This window comes from the organism of the source record quoted next, unplaced genomic scaffold, assembly GCF_019419815.1.
Source record: "Pyrus x bretschneideri cultivar Hongxiangsu unplaced genomic scaffold, Pyrus_bretschneideri_v1 Contig18, whole genome shotgun sequence".
NCBI classification, from domain to species: Eukaryota; Viridiplantae; Streptophyta; class Magnoliopsida; order Rosales; family Rosaceae; genus Pyrus; species Pyrus x bretschneideri.
Genome location: NW_025999479.1, coordinates 5384434 through 5404666, shown reverse-complemented (window position 1 = coordinate 5404666; position 20233 = coordinate 5384434). Strand labels below are relative to the sequence as shown.

General features: G+C 37.4%; 3 protein-coding genes across 4 annotated transcripts; 1 reads left to right on the top strand and 2 right to left on the bottom strand.

The window, feature by feature from the left end:
- The first annotated feature begins 1960 nt into the window (after window positions 1-1960).
- On the top strand, window positions 1961-9000 carry LOC103960601 (nodulation receptor kinase-like). The gene is made up of 14 exons (XM_048582005.1): window positions 1961-2066; window positions 2144-2622; window positions 2701-2851; window positions 3243-3341; window positions 3446-3514; window positions 4315-4386; window positions 4480-4551; window positions 4657-4829; window positions 5892-6118; window positions 6502-6628; window positions 6708-6776; window positions 7351-7540; window positions 8217-8349; window positions 8561-9000. Coding segments are annotated over exons 1-14 (2196 nt in total). The 5' UTR covers window positions 1961-2064; the 3' UTR covers window positions 8894-9000.
- Window positions 9001-10138: 1138 nt separating this feature from the next.
- Window positions 10139-11377, bottom strand: LOC103954690 (protein BRICK 1). Its single transcript, XM_009366517.3, has 2 exons — window positions 11040-11377; window positions 10139-10406 (listed from the first exon to the last, which is right to left on the bottom strand). Exons 1-2 carry the CDS (start codon window positions 11170-11172, stop codon window positions 10276-10278), a joined length of 264 nt encoding a protein of 87 aa, XP_009364792.1. The 5' UTR covers window positions 11173-11377; the 3' UTR covers window positions 10139-10275.
- Window positions 11378-14879: 3502 nt separating this feature from the next.
- LOC103954691 (serine hydroxymethyltransferase, mitochondrial) lies at window positions 14880-19867 on the bottom strand. Of its 2 annotated transcripts, none has more exons than XM_048582004.1 (16): window positions 19553-19867; window positions 19346-19390; window positions 19149-19235; window positions 18750-18871; window positions 18578-18654; window positions 18212-18336; window positions 17839-17931; window positions 17243-17335; window positions 16958-17155; window positions 16714-16818; window positions 16534-16599; window positions 16268-16345; window positions 15967-16078; window positions 15782-15892; window positions 15471-15634; window positions 14880-15057 (listed from the first exon to the last, which is right to left on the bottom strand). In XM_048582004.1, exons 1-15 carry the CDS (start codon window positions 19640-19642, stop codon window positions 15489-15491), a joined length of 1548 nt encoding a protein of 515 aa, XP_048437961.1. In that variant the 5' UTR covers window positions 19643-19867; the 3' UTR covers window positions 14880-15057; window positions 15471-15488. The 2 variants fall into 2 exon arrangements, with proteins under 2 accessions (XP_048437961.1, XP_009364793.1); XM_009366518.3 differs by having other exon boundaries at window positions 15467-15634; window positions 19553-19865.
- Window positions 19868-20233: the final 366 nt, after the last annotated feature.

The window sequence follows — 20233 nt, the reverse complement described above, 5'->3', positions numbered from 1 at the left end:
TTTGCAAGCCGGAAAGCAGGTGAGTTCGATTAAAATTATAAGACCTTATTGTGTAGGTGGGATTGGAAAAAAAAGTCGCATATGTTGGCATGGTTAAGAGTTTAATTACCATATGGGGCGACGTCGGCCTAAGATAAAACGATGATGAAGGAATTTAATTATCGGGTTTTAAGACTAATCAAGTTTTCGATCATCTGCCTCTTCATTCTTGTGCCATCCACTTCTGCAGATGAAGGTAAGCATACAAATGAAATTCATGGTCATCATTAAGAGATTAACATCGTAATTAAGGTTTTCAGATTTTGTACATATTCTATATTTGTATTTTAATAACTTTAGTCCGTATTTAATCCTGCGAGACTCAATTCCAAACCTTCTGATATGATCAAGAAATTAGGTAGAAAGAAAATGAGTCAACTCTTGTAGTAGATAGCTTGTTCTCATGTCATAATATTGGAGATCAATGACCTAACATTATGCAACGGCAGATCTTTTCGAAGATGTGAAACAAGGGTTTTCGAAATTTAGTCACATATATTTCGATTGTTCCTAACATGTTCCTAACAAGAATTAATGCAGTATCTGCTTTGTTATGCAGGCAGATTAGTGAGCATTGCGTGCTGCGGGGAATCGAATTACACGGATAGCAGAAACATTAGTTGGATATCGGACTATGATCAGTTTCCTAATACCACAAGCTGTTACACAAGAGCTCAGTCAGAGGCAGACTATTCCGGTTACAACAGAAGTAGAGTATTTTACCAGAATTCGGGCCAGAAAAGATGTTACAAGCTATCAACAGAGAAGGATGAAGACTATCTGATTAGGGCTACATTTCTATTTGGACACATTTGGGGCTCTAGTTTTTCGGTTTCAGTTGGTGTGACCCCGATTGCTATCGTAGATTCGTCGGAGGACTTGTCAGTGGTTGAAGGGATTTTTCGAGCCACTGAGGATGACACATATCTGTGTTTGGTGTATGACAAGGGAGCTCCTTATATTTCAGAGCTTGAGCTGAGGCTTCTGCAGGATTTGAAATACTATTTAGAGAACTTCCCTTCAAGTGTTCTGAAATTGGTTACAAGAAATAGTTTTGAAATTACAAAAGATGATATCAGGTATGCTTTCTTCAAAACCAAGGAACAAGGATGTTAGCTTACAAACAAAGTGTAATTAAACAAAGTATTGTAAATGGAAACGACGATTATCTCTTCTTAACTCACAGAATTCAATCATCGAAACTCAAATACACATCTTAATTTATGTGACAAACGGCGAAAATTTAAATTGGAATGCAAAGGATAAAACACACTGCTTTAACTAATTTTGTTAAACCCATATTTGCAGACCTGATATGCAAAAGGAAGTAGTATTTAAAATTATGCCAAACTTAAGTAGAGAAACCCACATGTGAACTTATGTATATTGTCCAATCCAATGCAGTTTTGCTCTCACTTTGTAGTGGTGGCTCGTGACATGTGACATTGTAACATGTATCTAGAAATGAGGAATATTGTAATAGTAACAAAATGAACAATGACGTGTGGAAATCGTACTTTTTATGTATTATAGAAGCATAAATATTACCCTAACAAATTACAATGTTTTGCCAATGATTATTAGACACTCACCACCCACTACTTCTTCAACACTCAATTAACTTCTACGACCATGTAAAAACAAAAAAATAAATAAAATTGTTATACCACATTAATTACACTGTGTTGCTAAAGATTATTAGACACTCACTACCCACCCCTTCTTCAACACTCAATTAACTTCTACAACATGTAAAAATACAAAAATTTAAATAAAATTGTTAAACCACGTTATTGTGATGAAATGAGTCACATGTCACATACATTGCATGATATTTATGAATTATATATCATTACATTAGTAAATGATGTAGTATGAAAGTCTTAAAGAACTTTTTTTCACAATTAAAAGCTGAAAATCATATGAGCAAATGTGAGTTAGGTGTGTTTATCGGGACAATAGTTTCTTCTCATTGCAACCGAGTTCCGCCACCTTTTTCATATAACAATGCATTGCTAAACCGAAATGTAATTAACCTCCACCGTGCATTGGTCTCACTACCCATTCCAATGACATGACTATGAATTCGGTTGGTCATTTTCAGGTATCCAAATGACACAAGTGACAGGATATGGAAGTCAAATTCAGGTGCCGACCCAGGAAGCGGAACATATCACATATCACAACCCAACGTCTCCATTTCCGGCAACGCCACCGCGTCTCCGCCTCTGCAAGTCCTGCAAACAGCTCTAGCGGCTCCAGACAGTTTGCGTTTTCTCCACAATGGCCTCCCCACAGAAAGTTACCTGTACCTCGTGTTCCTCTACTTCTACGAGGTCGATCGGGCGGTCCAAACCGGGCAAAGGGTGTTCGATATTTTCCTCAACGATGAGATGAAAGAAGGGAGATTTGACGTCTCGGGAAATGGGTCCAATTACAAGGAGCTTGCTTTCACTGTCATGACAAATGGGTCCCTGAATTTGACTCTGGTTAAGGTCTCCGGGTCGGAAAATGGACCCATTTGCAATGCTTATGAGATCTTGCAGGTGCACCCATGGCGTCCAGAGACTACTAAAAGCGATGGTAAGTTGGGTTTTTTTTTTCACTGGATTTTGTAGTTTCCAATTGGGTGTTTGTAGTAATTAACTGGGTTTTATACAGTGGAAGTGATTTTGGAGGTGAAGAATGAGTTGCTGAAGAATAACCAAGAGAGTGAAGTTTGGGAGGGTTGGGCTGGAGACCCGTGTCTACCAGTTCCATGGGATGGTATTACTTGTGAATCCATTGATGGGTACTGTATCATTACTGAACTGTAAGTTATTTGTTTCCATTTTCTTAGAAGTTCTGCAAATGGCTTTCATGGAATCATTAGAATATGGTCTTTGTAGTAAATTATACTAGTTTTCAGTGCTGTGGGATACTTTGGGAGCGAAGTTTTATCCCTTTTTTTTTTTACTAAAATGTATTGTTAAAGACCTTAAATCCACAACTCCTTGTGGAAGAAGTTGAAAACCATAATAATATAACAGCATAGAATATTTGATAATAATGTTTTTAGGTTTTTGTTAAATTAGTAAAAAAGATTTGATTGCAAAGTAGGGAAAAGAAGATAGTGATCAGATTTGGTTGGAAATTGATTATTGATTAGATTAATTGCTTTTGCGCATTTCGTTTTTAACTTTCCTTAGTTTTACGAATTTCAGGGATCTTTCGTCAGGCATTCAGAGGGGGTTTGATCATAAAAGCTTTCTTAAAGGGCCAGTTCCTTCAAGTATCACTAAGCTGAGCCACCTAAAAGTCCTGTATGTTTGAAGCACCGTTCTATTTGGGCTTTCTCATGTTTCACTTGACTGAGTAACTGTACTCTAATTTCAATCCATTGCTCTCTTTTGTTTGTGATATGTAGGAACCTCAGCCACAATGACTTTACTGGCAACATTCCAGCATTTCTTCCTTCCTCCCTGCTGACCTCAGTGTAAATTTTTCCTTCACATTCAGTTTTGAAATGATGGCAGTTTCAGTTGGTGATTTAATAAATAGTTATCCAACTCCACCAATGGAATACTAACATTTGGAATAGAGATTCTAAAGATTGTGAACAGCCTGCATCGCTTAGGTGGAATCATTTAAGGCCATCATGTGATATATAGGAAAGGCCTCCATACGTTACTTACTACCGTTGCTTACTACCATTGTATAATCCCCAAATATTGCATGATACGAACCAATGATGTTAAGTGTCCTAGACTGACTTAATCCATAAATGTGGCCTTGAGCTGTAGGAAAGTGTCCTTTCTTACACGGATCAACTGTGGCATATCTGTGCTGGGCATCCTTAGGAAGATAACACCCCAGATATTGTGCTGATACTAAATTTACAAGGACATTCACAGATTTCAAACTTGTATATTTGCATGAAAACATACCATATTAAAATTCTAAAATATCTACTAGAATTTGTGGAAGTAAAAAAGTTGTTATTTTTTGCACTTTCCTTTTTTTATACTTGAATCGTCAAGTCACAGTTTTTGTTTTTTTTTGGCACTCTCTATTGGGGATAATGTGATCTGCTGAATATGATGACTGGCCTTTGATACTTGATCTTCTGATTCTATAGTTTAGCCTAAAAAAGTTGTTAAAACTAGCTCCTCAATTGAACTGTTTACCTTTGAAGGTTTCAAAAATTCTTCATGTACTTCTCTTCAATTTTAAGTATTCTGAACGGACCTAATTCTGTCTGACTCATTTTTTTATTGATTACCTTCATATCATCAGGGATCTGAGCTTCAATGACCTTTGGGGGTCACTTCCATTATCTCTTATCTCACTGCCACATTTGGATATACTGTAAGCGCTTCTATATTCTTTGTCACATACGAGTCTAGCTACATAACATTAGACATGCCTCCATAAATTCATCTCCATGTGGTTCATCAACAGAAATATCAGGTGCAACCCTCATGTTGCAAAAGATATTCCCTCCAGTTTCAATGGCTCAAAACTTACCACAGGGTACGATTTTTATTTTCCATGCATCCAAATGAAATTTTTGGATTGAAGAATAAATAAAACTAAAAGTATTTGAAAAAATCTGAAATTTGTATCTCTATAATACAGCCAAGAAAGTTGCAATGCTCAAGAAGCTTCTAAACAACGAATCATCATTGGTGCTGCTGCTGCATCTGGGTCTGTACTACTAACCATTGTAGTTGGGATAATTTTCTGCATTTGGAGACAAAACTTTCTACCTCAAGGAAATTTTGATATAAAAAGACATCATATGACAAAGAGTGAGTGCATTAGATGCTTAATTATTCTTGGTATCGCACTTATACTTCTAGGCTATGTTTGGGTGAGGGACATGGGATTCAAAGCCAAATTATAAAGAAAGGAATCACAAAATGTTGGGGGAGTAGGCAATGCACCATAGAGCATTACAAAGGCATGTAAGAGGGCTTTGCAAATGACATCCTCCTAGGAGCAATTAGCTAATCCCTCTCATATGCCTTTGTAATGCTCATATGATGCATTTCCTAATCCCTCTCTATGCCTTTGTAATGCTCATATGATGCATTTCCTAATCCCTCCTATCCAGCATTTTGTGATTTTTTTCCCTTATAATTTGGATTTCAATCCCATGACTCTGAAATCCCTTACCCAAACATGTCCCTAACATTTCCACCACAATAAAAGGAATTAAAAAAATTTTGCTTTATAATAGTTCTTGCAGTTTTTAAGGTTAAACTAACACAAGTTACATGAAATTTATCGTGGACTTGATAACTAGTTTGTAAATAACATTTGCGCATAATTAAAATAAATGCTTTTAATCATACATTGTATTCAAATTGTATTACCAATGTGAAATTTCAGATAGATCTTGGAACGAAAAATCCTATTTAATTTTCTTTTACAATAATTTTTAGTATGATCACACCTTTAATGCATACAGTATAGATAATTTGAGTTTTCAACATGTCTATGTAAACTTGTCATTTGTCCGAAGGTTACAAACTTTCTCTAGCTTGTTTTGGGACATGATTTTGCAAGTTAATCTGGAACCTACTTAGACATCAAGTGTCGATATGACTGTTCTGTTATAGCTTGTAGAGTAGTTACAATGAAAATACAAGGATACGATTAACATGTGTTTAACTCATCAACTGTAGTTATGACTGTTCTGCAGCAGATTGACATATCCTTGTACGTTCAGTAAAGGAAAAATATGGGTCTGTTTATTATCTGCAAATTGAAGATGTTTTTCACGGTCAGGCTAGTTGAGGCACTTGTGGAGATTGTATTTTGCTTTTTTAAATATGCAGCCTCTGAATATAGAAATCCTCAAACTGCAGATTTAATTTTCTCGTTACCAAGCATGGACGATCTGGTTATGAAGTCAATATCCATAGAGACATTTACTCTTGAGTACATAGAGGCTGCTACCCAAAGGTACAAAACCTTGATAGGTGAAGGAGGTTTTGGGTCTGTTTACCGTGGCACTTTAATTGATGGTCAGGAAGTGGCCGTAAAGGTTCGGTCAGCAACATCAACCCAAGGAACTCGGGAATTTGAGAATGAGGTTAGATACTCTATTTTTATTTTGAGCATTTCCAGTTACAGCTTTCGGTAATTTTATGGAACAGTCCTCCAGTTATCTACCATTTGAGCATGGTAATAGTGTTCTTTGATAACTTGAATATCATTGTGTCTCTTCATTCTTTGAAAATATGAGAGTGACAGTACTGAGGGTGGGGTAAACACTTTGGGCGTGGTAATACCGTTACTCTTTGATAACGACCATAATAGGGGACTATTCATGTTTATATAAGAAATCATTTCTTTTCAACATTAAATTCCCATCTGTACCTAGTGTCTCGTTTTCTTATCGCCATAACCAACTGTCATTTGTGACTTTAATATGCCTTAAAATGTAAATGATAATTCTTTTAATGTTCTTTACAGTTAAATCTTCTGTCAGCTATACGCCATGAGAACCTCGTTCCCCTTCTCGGTTATTGTTGTGAGAATGACCAAGAAATTCTGGTTTATCCATTTATGTCCAACGGCTCTTTACAGGATCGTCTCTATGGTACTGGCTGAGTCACTGTTTCTTTCGATTCCTACCTTTCAATGTCATTTTTATTAATACTGAAACCAAATATTAACAGGGGAAGCAGCAAAAAGAAAAATTCTGGACTGGCCAACCAGACTGTCAATTACTCTTGGTGCTGCTCGAGGCAAGTGATACAGAATTTTCTATATTATTAGCATATTCGGCCTTGGAAAATGTCCCCCAAGATCTCAAAAGATCACATCAACTATAGCTTAAGTATACGTTTGAACATATACAAACCATGACATTCTGGTATTTGACACATCTTCACAAATTAATTATTGGACCTTGGCAGATGCAGTTTCTTGTCCATTTAACCTTTTGCACAACCTCTGTCAATCATGACCGGTGATTTTACTTTAATTGGTCAATCTAACGGCTGCAAAACAAGAGGTGTATATGAGATGAGAAAGTTGTGTAAATAGCATTTCCCTGGATATATTCCCATGGATTGGCACTTGTTATCAGGGGACCTTCATAAATTGGAGGACCTGAAAGTTGGCAACTCATCTTGTGCTTTAAGATTTTGGTCTGGCTTCAGTAAAGTTCCATTTAATAGCATTTTATGTTTGTGGCATACCTACTTTAAATTTTCCTCATGTTATAACCTCATATTCTGGTTGTTTTGTTGATTTCACAATCTTATCCCTTGAGCATTTGGAATATCAGAATCTCTGATGAGTGCTTTTATTGTTCAGGTTTGACGCATCTTCACAATTTTGCTGGTCGTTGCATTATACATAGGGATGTGAAATCAAGTAATATACTTTTGGATGATAGCATGACTGCCAAGGTGGCAGACTTCGGTTTTTCAAAATACGCTCCTCAAGAAGGTGACAGTTGTGCTTCTCTGGAAGTAAGAGGGACGGCGGGATACTTGGATCCGGAGTAAGATTGCTTCGTCAACTTATACCTTTGGATTTTTAAATTTTCTTGGGCCTTTAAATTTTAGTTTGGTTTATAATTATATTCACAATTGGTGTGGACTATTGATATGTCGAACTACAAGAACACTGAAATATCAATTAAGGTAGGACAGAATGAAAATGAAAGATGATAGAAACAAAAGAAGGGAGGTTGTCGAGGGAAAACAGAGAGAGAGAGAAAGAGAGAAATGAAAATTCAAAGAGAAAATTGAAATAGATAAAAATAAGGTATCCTCAAATCTATATACCAGAACATGAAATCATATAATATTACGGTCCGTTTATCATATGGATGCAATACGAAGTGATATGACTCTTAAAGTGCTTGGGAATTAATCTAACAATTCAATGGAGAAAACCCCTACACAAAAAAAATTAAAATAAAATCTTAGATATGAATCCAGAAAACTTCTGAGCTCACATCTGCTACAAAATAAATCTTGTTTCTTTTATTATATAAGTAACCACTGTACTCTTGATGAATGTAGCACATGGACAATTCAGGAACCTTTGAAGATAATAACTGCTAAATATGCTCCTAGCTTTTGCGCATTGAAGTTTTCATGTAGTGCAAGAAGAAAATTAAGCCACAGAAAATATTTACCAGAACCTGATAATGTCAATCTTCTATTATTCAGGTACTACATGACCCATCATCTATCAGCAAAAAGTGATGTTTTTAGCTTTGGTATCGTTCTGCTTGAAATTGTAAGCGGTCGGGAACCTCTGAACATACACAGGCCACGCCCCGAGTGGAGCTTGGTTGAATGGGTATGTTTAATCATGTTTTATGACTCCAGAGACTCTTGATCCATTTAATGTTCCTAACCTAGATGTTTTGCTTAAAGCTCAATGACCTTTTGCATCAGTATACACTTTCAGACTGGCCGAAAACTTTTCTTTTCTATCTCCTCTGGAGATTAATTATCATTGTGAAGCTTCTGAAGAAAGTGAAAACTAACAAAGAGAACTTTTCATGCAGGCAAAATCCTATGTAAGGGAATCAAAGATTGATGAAATTGTTGACCCGAACATAAAAGGAGCGTACCATGCGGAGGCCATGTGGAGAGTAGTGGAGGTTGCATTGTCATGTATTGAGCCCTTTGCCGCTTCACGGCCAAACATGATTGAAGTCGTAAGGGAGCTAGAGGATGCTCTGATTATAGAGAACAATGCATCAGAGTACATGAGATCCATAGAGAGCTCGGGATCCAATCGCTTTTCTTCCATGGTGATGGAGAGAAGGATTCCGCCACCCACTCCTTCAGAACCTTCATCTATTTTGTCACAAATGGCTCCTCCAGAGCCAAGATAGTGAATGGTTTTATGAGATTTTCATCCGTTTGTGAATGATTTGTTTTGTTGCTTGGCATAAGTGATTAGGGAGAAAATTAGAGTAATTTCCAAATGCTCTTTTTGAAATTTTGCAACTTCTTGTGTAATATATTTTGCTTATCCTTTAACATTCAAGTAACCTACACAACGCTAATATATTTTGCTACCAAAACCATTGCCATTGTCGATTTATACCTAGCAAGTCGTCTTTGAAATGAGAAATTCTTTGGTCTGGATGTCCGTACATGGATGCCAATAGCAAAAGGGCCGGTGGGCACAAAACATAAGAATGAAGTGTTTTGTGTGTGGTATGGTCGTCCAGACCAAGAATTTCTCTTATCACGGAAAAATAAAGAAAGAAAAGAAACCGCGCATGCAATTACTAGCAAGCCTACATATTAAATCTTTTATTATGGCTTATTACCTTGCAAGGTAAGCCCCTAAGCTTAGAGTAACCCCCCAATGCATACCTTGTATCCACTGGGCGACTGCTGATACTTCGGTAAGTCTATCCTGTAGTCAAGTCTTAATGAGCGTCATCGGTCAATGTAGTTACATTTCTTCAATTCTTTGTGTTTGTGAATTCTATCATGCTCACTATGCAACGGTTGTTATAGAAGCTATTCAATCGAACTCATTCCCTCGTAGTGAACAAACGAACTGTTTCACAAGCTGGTCACCTTTTGTGCCAGCATTGTAAAGGTTTTGACGAAATGGGCAACATGTTTTGGGTTGCTTTTTTAATCTGAATGCATTGTACCTATGAGATTGGTATCCGGGTGACAACGGCAAGCAGTCAACCCTCTTGGTATATGGTTAAGAGTACATAAGAATATCCCAGTGTAGCTCCATAATTTGCTCAAATGGTGGTTGTGATCGTATCTTGAAGTTGTTGCACAAAGAAGGTTCACACTGAAGGGGATTCAAACTTCGCCTTTGGTTTCCCTCCGGATTCTTTCTCATGGTGTGAACTCTTCGATATGTTGTGACTCTAGTCTGTTCATGAGTGAAAAGATATGCATGTCCTTATCGTCGACGACTTTTGCTAGCATTGCAATCTTCTCATTCATATGGACTAGTTTTTCTTCAAGAGAAGTCGCCTTCCATTAAAAAAAAGTGTCCCGCGAAGAAAATAAAAGATTCTAAGCAGAGCGTGTTCTCTTTTAAGCGTATATCGAAAAAAAATAACCTCTGGACGAACAAAAATATTTCTTTACCTCAAACATAAAAGCAGAAGAAATGAATAGATTGATTTAGAACTGAGTTACAAGGCGAGGAAATATGTTCACGTCCACACTATAGACAAGAGGATGCTTACAGGAACGCCGTGTATACTATCGTCTATAACAATGGCATGATCCGCTAAGCATCACGAGCAAAAAGCGAAGGGTTGGCCGATGCAGTACCCACTTGAACTTCAAGAAGTTCTAGCTTACGTTCCAATACATCAAGCTTCTCGTTCAATGATGCCAATTTGCTCTTTGTCGTAGCCTCTTAAATAACAAGAAAAACACAAATTAGTCCAGCAATGTAATTCAACCCACATCCGAAAAGAAGAGAAATTTCCTTTTTCTTCTAAAATGCATTTCAAACCAAAACGGTGTGCAAAAATCATTGCCCAACGTAATAAACGATTGCACTAAAGTCGAGAAAGTAGTTGTTCAAACAATGCACGAAAGGAGAGATTCAAGTAGGGCTGCAAGAAGAAGGGTTGAGTCAGGCAAAAGCCCCCTGCCTGAACAAGCTGATTAACAATGCCACATTCTTTTAATTTCGGACATCAAAATCAACCCGGCTCATGTTAACTCTCATTTCTAATCACTTAGATATCGAAAATTGGGTAAATTAGAACCAAATCTTGGGCACAATCGGGTGCAATTGTAGCTACGGTTCAAGTTAATATGCAATGAAAACAAATTGGACATCTTTGAGAGTTTAAAATCAGCCCTAAATCTCAAAAATCAGAGAAACCCTAATCAGCAAATTGACCAAGGCTATCAACTTGATTGAGAAAAGACTCCAAATCTCAGATGGGTCAGCACAAAATTCAGCAATAACCATGAAGGCAACAGAAGTAAGTCGACCTAAAGAACAAAGGGGAGGCAAGGGAAGGGGGTTGAAATTACCGAATTGGACAAGGAAATCGAAGAGGCGGCGAACGTTGAGAGAAATGTGGGAGATGAACTCGCGGTTTTCCCAATCAGCTTGGACCGCTATCCCTACATTCACTGCATTTGTTATCCCTCCTGCCCGCGCCATCCTTTGCCTTTGATCTCTCTCTCCCCCTCTCTCTCTCTCCCTCCTCACATACCAGGGAGATCAACGATCCAACAAACTTGATACAAAATTGATTATTTCTTTAATCTACTATACTACTAGGGAAAGCAAAGCAGCTTCTTGTGGGTTGGGTGCATTTATGAAGCCTTTAAGTCGTTGGTCTGTCATTGGAGTTAAAACTGTTTTCTTTTTCCTTTCTCTCTCCCTTAGAAAGTAAAACTTTTATAAGAGCAACTCCACCGTAGGTGGATGCTCGGGGGCAGGCCAGAGAAAAGGGCCTGAGGTCTGTGGACCGATTCCAGCGTGAAGGAGCCTAAATGGAGGTGGAGGTTAAAGTTTCGGGCCCGTGAATAATTGCCAGTTGGAGAGTCCGAGTGGATGTGACGCCAAGGCTGACGTCAGCCTGGCGTCAGGCCTTTTTTAATTTTTTTTCTATCAGGCGTGTGCACCTACGGTCCGTTTGATCTCAACGGCTCTTTAACTTGGATCGTTCGATCTCAACAGTAAAAAAAAATGATAAAAAGTCTTATTTAATATCCACTGTTCAATCTGAGATCAACGGTCAATATTAATATGCTTTATAAATAAATAAATAAAAGAAAAAATAGTTTTAAAATTAAGAAAAGTTACCGTTGTGACACGTGGCACAATCTAGAGTGTTGAAATTCAAATTTTTTTATGTCCAACGGCAGAGATTAATTAGTTGAATAAAAATTTTAAAAAAAATTGTAAAAAATTCGAAAAAAAATCTGAAATTTTTTTTTTTAAAAAAATTGTTTTTACTTTTCTATAAATACCTTCTCATTATCATTTACCTTACACTACAATTTCATATTTTCTTATCGGAAATCCATTCCCAATAATTGTCTTTTTGAATTTTATGACAAGTGGCGCAACGAGAACGATTAAAAATCTTATCCGAAATTACAATTAAAATTATTTGTATTATTTTATAAATAAATAAAATACTAATATTTTATTACCTATTATCAGGGCTATTAAAGTGTAACGGTGGAGATGCAAAAGGCGATTACTGTTCATTAAAGGCAGTTACTATTCACCAAGTGGATTGAATAGTGAATAGCTTGGAGGGAGGGCTTCAACGCTGGAGTTGCTCTAAGGGATTTTATCTCAAACGGTTCTGAATTAACTTCCTTCTTCAGGATGATCTCTAAAATTAGCATGGTCTTGCTACTTAGTACTACAACCTAGTAATATTTTTCTTATTTTGTAAGTGAAAGGTCTTAGATTCAATTCTCGTCAAAAACGAATTGAACTACATTATTGTTAGCACATTATGATGCTTAGCTCATCCTCACCCCCATTGTGTAGATAATATCGTTTGTTAAAAGACAAATAAATGTGATCCTTCTATTATGTTTGATCAAAATTTTTATTAGTAGGTGACGGGACACACATGTAAATTCTACGTATTCACTGAGTAGTGCCGCATGGATTGAAAAATAAAAAGTTAATTGAATTTAAATTTGAAAATAATGAGTAATAACAAACAAGTAGAAAGAAAATTAACAATGAATAATACAAAATAAATCAATAAAGAAACGAAAGAAGAATATACATCTTTATCATTTACTGAGTAATCCTTGAGAACTATGATGGCTTCTTGACCAATTTTGTTGCCATCTCCTCAACCCAAAGCTATCATCTTCCACACCCAATTACTCTAAGCCATTTGCACCCCACTCCTGACACCACTGTATTGTGAATCCCATATAAAACTCAAATCTCAGTCCTTATTCAACCTTAACCGATACACAAAAATGGAGAGTGGAATGAAAAGAGGAAGGCGGATATATTTTGTGTGTTTAATTTATTTTGTAAAATATGTCTGTTCCCTTACATTCAGAGCACGAGCTCATATATAAACAAACTGTCAACTGGCAATAACTAATCGCGTGCTAATACGCATTATTTAATCTGCTAATATATCACTAATTGTGATCAAGATATTTACAGGATCATAACAATACTTGTCCTTCAGAGAAGAACCTTGTCCTCAAGGCTGAAGTTTGAAAAGCTGAGAATTTGGATGTGAACTCATGAATCCACCCAAGTAGCTGCTTCTGTTGTCCGGCCGAGCCACTGCACCAAAATTTGAACTCCAGCAACATTTTCTTGCTTATAAATTCTTTTGTCCAACGCTGCTTCTGTTGTCTGGCTAGACCTTCCTCTGTGCTCACTAGCAGGGTGGTGGAAGGAGCAAATTGGAACCTAAGTGCAAAACATAGGACCACCAAATACGATGCACAAGACCTATTGAACCAGTGAACCAAAGGACTTGCAGCACCACCCTTGTGAATGGACATGATCTGCAACTCCAACTGTATGGATAAGGAATGCCTAAAAATTTGGGTTCCATACCAAAGCAGATAAGCAACCGCGCCAATGTTATGCAAATATGCGTCTCTTCACTGCAGACTTGCAGGATCTCAGAGCAAGCATCACATGTAATACTGGCCAGCCTTTCTTCTGATCCACATGGTGATAGAGTACACTTGGATTGCTGCAAATTCTGCTCATATTTTCATGGCATGATTTTAACCTAGATTCCTTGTAAATCATTTCCCTTCTTCGCATAATTAGCAACAAACAAAGGTCTAGACAAAGTGATCTGAGTATGTAACTCAATAAGGCTGCACTCTTAAATAAAGTAGGAATGTCCATTGTATATGTAGCATTGAAGTGGTACCACGCGGCAGACTCCTCGCCATCACAATGCTCTATTACTTACAAAAGCCTCTGTCAACCAAATATATATCCATCCTCATCATCTATATTGGGATCACCTCCACCTTTTAACAATATTTGTTAAACCTCTGGGGCTCTGGGGCTCTGGGCTCCCACTATCAGCAGCAATGTGCAAAGAGTTGCTCCAACAACAAGATTATTTACTTTGGCACCAGCCTAAATCAATAATTCTGAGAGAACCAATGATCTCAAGTTCTAGCACCCCATTTGTTAGCAAAGGGGAAGAACATCTTCCCCAGCTGTTGGAAGTCTCTCTTGCCTGCTGCAAGCTTCCTGCACCAGCCACAAGCCTAGCCCTAAGTTTTCTATTCTCCTTCCTCTAATGTCTCCCTTCATCTACTTGAAAGATACCAAATCTACAGACCAAACCCCTTCCAACACGTCCCTTCACCCTCATGCCTAGGGAAGAAGAGATTCTTCCTTCTGTAGGAAACCATTCTTTCTGTTGCATAAACCTCTTCTTGACTACTGCAAGCCTTCCAGTAAGCTATAGACTTAATTAATATGAATTGTTGGATCACAAAAAAAAAAAAAAAAAATTGTAATCCAACCGTCTATATTTTAACGCGTATGCCAACAGTAACATTTGAAAATTTTTTGATTTTTTTAAGGCCTTAAAATCTAGACCATTGATATGAAAATTTAATGGTCCAAATTACGCCATGTCACCTAGCCTTTGGAAAGGGCTAAGTGCCCCCCCCCCCCCTCCTCTCCAGCCAGTGGGTCAGGCAATTCAGGCCTGGTGGTGTGTCCAGCTTCCCCTCGAGCCTAGTTGATTGCATAGGACCGGAGCAATTTTTAGTTTTTTTGGGGGGGGTTGGGGTTGGGGCATTGGGTTGCCTAGGGGTGGAGTTGCTCTAAGAGGGATATCATATCATGTTGGGCGTACTGATTAGTGATACTACTTATTTTCTTTGTGCTTTTTTGAAATGAAGGCGGGTTTATTGCATTGCAAAGCTTCAACAGATATATACATTCATAAGGATCCGAATTGCGGTTTGCTGAATTTAGATACACCGTAGCTCTAACTTCGATCTTGACATACGATCCTTCCACTTTCTCGACCAAGGAATTAAACTCCGTTGATGATGACCGTGCCTGTTCCACAACGATAAAACTAAAATCAGAATATTTGGATACCTGATCAACCACATACCCATAAGCAACTAATCAAACTACCAAACCTAATTAACATGAGATTGCAGTGATGTAAACATAGAAGATAGCAGTGAGCTAGTAATGTAAGCATGCTTTAGCAGCAGGTGCAAAGCAATTAGTGGCACTTTTGTTTCTACTTTGCATCGGTTTGAATAGTAACACACTGCACTCGAGTCCAAATGCATCAAATACGCTTTAGGGGACCAGCGACAGAATATATTTCTTCGTTGATGATTAGTGATGCAGAGATGTCCGCAGACTTGTATTACATCGTGATCTCTAAAACTACTATTTGCAACTCCCTATTGTTTTCTCGTATATGACTTGAATTATTGAGGTAATTCCATACCTAACACAACATGATTTCTTCTTCAGTTCTTGTACTTCAAGGTTTCTTTCTCAAACCCAATTGTAGGGAATTGCTTAGCATACTCCTCAACATCATGGCGGAGCTTTGCAGTCTCAGATTGAAAGTGAGGGGCAGACAATGCGGTCACGAAGTCCTTCAACTTTGTTCCTGGTTTACAGAAAGGAACGAAATGCAATTCCATATTAGCCAATGCAAGCACTAGGATTACCTAGATACCACTTGTACATGAAAGGCAACTAGAAAAACAAAAGCTTGGCGAGCATGAAATTTAGGATATTGAAGATTTTTAGGAACCTTTAGCTTCTCCTTTGATCTTCAATGCCAAATTCACAGCAGCATCAAAAAAGTCTGCAACCTTAGCGAAATCCTCCTCAACAAATCCCCTAGAAGTAAGAGCCGGGGTTCCTGAAAAAAGAATCACTAAGGTTACTGAAAATCTAAGAAACAAAAGAGAAACTAAAACCATGAGAAGCCTTTACCCATCCTGATGCCACCCGGGACCATTGCAGAGACATCTCCAGGAACAGTGTTTTTGTTGGCTGCAATGTGAACAGCCTCCAACACCTTTTCAACCCTGGAGCCGTCAATTCCCTGAAAAATTAGATTTCAAGAAATAGAAAACAATATCAGTACATCATTGGCAATAGAGAAAATTATATGCTAATGCTATTACACGAGTCAACAGCTCATATGCATGTACTAAATGGTATCAACCCCACATTAACTGGAATTTGATGATTCCATAAACAAAATTACAGAAAAGAAAAAAACGTCTGCTACCTTGTTCTTCAAATTCACCAAAACTAAATGGTTCTCGGTTCCACCAGAAACAAGTTCATAGCCTTTCTCAGCCAAAGACTGCATACTTGCCAATTTAGCTATTAGAATGCTAAAAGTAAATTATAGACAAAGATACTAGAAAGACATCATCAGTGAAATTCTAACATACGCGAATAAATGGAAACGTCTAAAGTTATTCATAGTTAGCCAACAATGAATTTATAGGTATAAGAAAACAAATATTCTTGCATCTCGTAATCTGATACCTGTGCAAATCTTGAGCAATTGCTGAGAACTTGCTCCTGATAGGCTTTGTACTCTGGAGTAGTAGCCTACATTAAAAGAAGAGTCAGACAAAATGAACGACAAGATTTCAATAGAACAAGAACTTGAGGTAAGGCGCGAGATTGTGGAGAGCATTTATCTTAATGAGCATGTATATATACCTGTTTCAATGCAACTGCCAAACCGGTAATTGTGTGGTTGTGCGGGCCACCTTGAAGTCCAGGAAAGACGGCTTGATTGATTTTGTCTTCGTAGTCGTACAACACCTTGAGGAAAGTATAGAAATTTGGTCAGTTTGTAGAATTAATTCATAAAATAAATCGACAAAAAAATAATTAGAGAGTAAACTACAAGCTAAAAGGCAAATAAAATTAAGTTTTTGAACTGTGATCTTTTGAAACTCACCTCTTGCCCTTGTTTGTTAGTCTCCTTTACCCCCTTTCTGAAAAAAATCATGGCTCCACGAGGGCCACGGAGTGACTTGTGTGTTGTGGTGGTCACTACATCTGCATAGTCGAAAGGTGATGGAATGACACCAGCTGCAACCAACCCACTGATGTGTGCCATATCTGCCAACAATATTGCCTTCTGTTTGTTGCAGACCTGTCAAGTACTTCAAATGTAAATCTTGGACTTCTCCACCATCGCATTATAACTCTACTGTTATTATACCAAACCAAACAATTTTACCTTACGAATACGGTCATAATCATATAGACGTGCATAAGCACTAGCACCAGCAACTATTAATTTTGGCCGGAATAGCGTGGCACTTTTCTCCAACTGAAAATCATAGTTAATCGTGTCAAATGAAGCTTCTACTGGCACACTAGAAAATTTGAACATAAAATTTACACAATATGACAAGCAAGACTAAATCAAATAAGGTAGAGTTCGTCTGGTAAACTTTTAATACAATGTTGTGGTTTAATTCATCCATCACAGTCCAGATTAAAAGATGACATTTCACTAGTCCTACAGGTGAAGTAATAGTTTCGATTTGCAATGTGTTATTATTTGGCCTTAATTGATCTTCATGAATTCCGCTGTCACGTCAAGGCCTACAGAGGGAACCGTAAATCATGACTTTTTTAACAAGTAATTTCCTGCATCTATCTTAAATGTCTACACAACTTGGATTTTTACTTCATTTGCCTTTTCATGATTCATGATGCAGCTTCTTTCATACTACAATAACTTAAAAAGACTAGGAACCGTAACAGTAAAGAAAAGAGTTGTTCTTAACGAATTGCTATAAGCCTATAACAATAAAATTTCTACATTACCTGGTCATAGTCAATATAGCCGGTGCTCTCATTCAGTCTGTATGGCATGGTTTCGAAAAAGATTGACACAGCAGATATCTTTTTAGTGTCAGTCTGCACATTATTAAAACAAGAAATAATGTAATTGCTATCAAAAATTCAAACAACACAAATTATAAATTATAAACAGTACGAGTTTCAACTTCTTTCAAGTCAATAGATGTTATGAGTTTTGAGAGAAAAAGAATCTGCCGGTGTTACAGCAAGGCATGGAATTGTTCCTGCCCAATTGAGCACATCCTTAGGTTTAAAATCAAGAAAGATTAACAATGATCATAAATTGATATTAGACATTTCATCACACCAGTCACTGCTTAATGGAATTTGTAAGCACCTGATAGCCATGGGAGAGATGACCACCGTGAGGAAGATCAAGTGCCATGATTCTGTCATGAGGTTTCAACAATGCAGTATAAACCTGGAAATTTGCTGGAGACCCTGATAAAGGCTGCACGTTGACTGCAATGTAAGGAAACGACATCATGTAAAAGAAAGATTTGTTGCTGTTAACATATATTAGAGCAATTGTTGAAACACTACCATTCAGGGTTTTGACTGACTTAAATTCATATTGTAGCTGTTTGATACTGAATATATGGTTCCAACGAGTGTTGAGATGCATAGTTCACATGTATGCTTACTCTTAGACATTGTAACAAATAGCAGGAGGCTGCTCATGAGACATGCCATAGGAATTTACCTCCCCATTTTGCTGGATCCAACCGAAAAGCTTCCAAAGCACGCTTCTGACATAAGGATTCTGCCATGTCAATGAACCTAAGAATACGAAGAGTTGACTATGTAAAGACTCTGCTTTCAATCACATAGTTTCTATCTTATCCAAAGGGAACAATGGGAAAGATTTCACATACTCATTTCCACCATAGTATCTAGCTCCGGGATACCCTTCACTGTATTTGTTGGTCATGACTGACCCAACTGCTTGCATGACAGAGAGCGATGTGAAGTTCTCTGAGGGTATCAGTTCTAACCCCTTAAAAAATACAACAAAAAGTTTAAAAGTTCTTGAAAGAGATTAATGCAAACAACATACCAATACAGCTAAAAATAAAAGCAGTTGGAATCATTAAACTTCACACCAAAGTAATCATATAAAAATTAAAGATACAAACTTTTCTCAGTTATAGCCTAAATTTGTTTAGTTTTCAACAGAGACTAATAAAAGAAAGCATTTTTCAAATTGTAAGCACCATTGTAACAATTACAATTCATAACATAGTCTTGATTTGATTATAGAAATACAAGCATACCTTCCATTGCCTGGTTTTCTCGTGCTCAATGATATCCGCAATTTCGGGATCCACAGCCTCCAATGGAGCATTCAACTGCTTAGGCCACTGCAAGATTTTCACAGTTTTACTATTCAGAAGCAAACACACAAGAACAAACCAAATTACAAACCAAAGGAAAGAAATAAAAAAAAAGTCAGATAGATATAGGAGCTTACAGTGACACCAGACTTCTCATAGACAGCTTCATTGGGCAAAGATGACTGAAAAATGAAAACAGACAAATGGGTAAGTGGTGATTATCATGCATTTATATAACTTTGAATCCCCGTCCTGGTAGTTTAGATTACATCAATTAGAATATCGCTCAAATAAAAAACAGAAAAGAACCCAACAACAGAAAACTATAAGGGTAGTAGAAAAACCATGTAATAGTGAGAGGCGGCATTGAAGAGGGGACGAATGGGCTTGTCCCCAGAAGCCGAAAGCCTGCGAAGCGCCAATGCCATCGCCATGGTTGGTTAGTTTTTCTCACTCTTTGGCTTCTGAGTTCAGTTGGGCGGGTGGGGTTTTGTCTAAAAGCTTAAGAGTTGAGGTTTCACGATCAACTGTAAATAAAAATAATTGGATATTTGTAAACTTGTAACACAATTATGTGGGGAAAATGAATTAGAAGAAAAGCATCCATGAAAGGCCTATCCAAACTACTCATTTCTCAGCCACAAGGGGGCTCTCAGAAAGATATAGCCTGATCGGGTTTTTTGTGTTTTGTGAGCTATATTTGGCCACCCAAGCTTTCCGAATGGATCTTTTAGCACGAGAGAGGACTTCGCCAACTCAAACGTCATTTTCGTAGGTGTTTAGAAGGTATATCTACTAATATCCAAGTTTTATTTTATAATTTATTGTCAAAATACACCCCATCGTTTAGGTACTTGTAGCAAACGGTCCACTTTTAGCAAACCGTTACAATTGAAGCCACTCAAGTTCAGATTGTTTTATAATACTAGAAGAATGTGATTTTCCCTTTGTCAAAAGAAATGTCTAAACATTTTTTCTTCAACTTATTGCGTTTCATATTCAAACAATCATTCTCCCATTTAGCT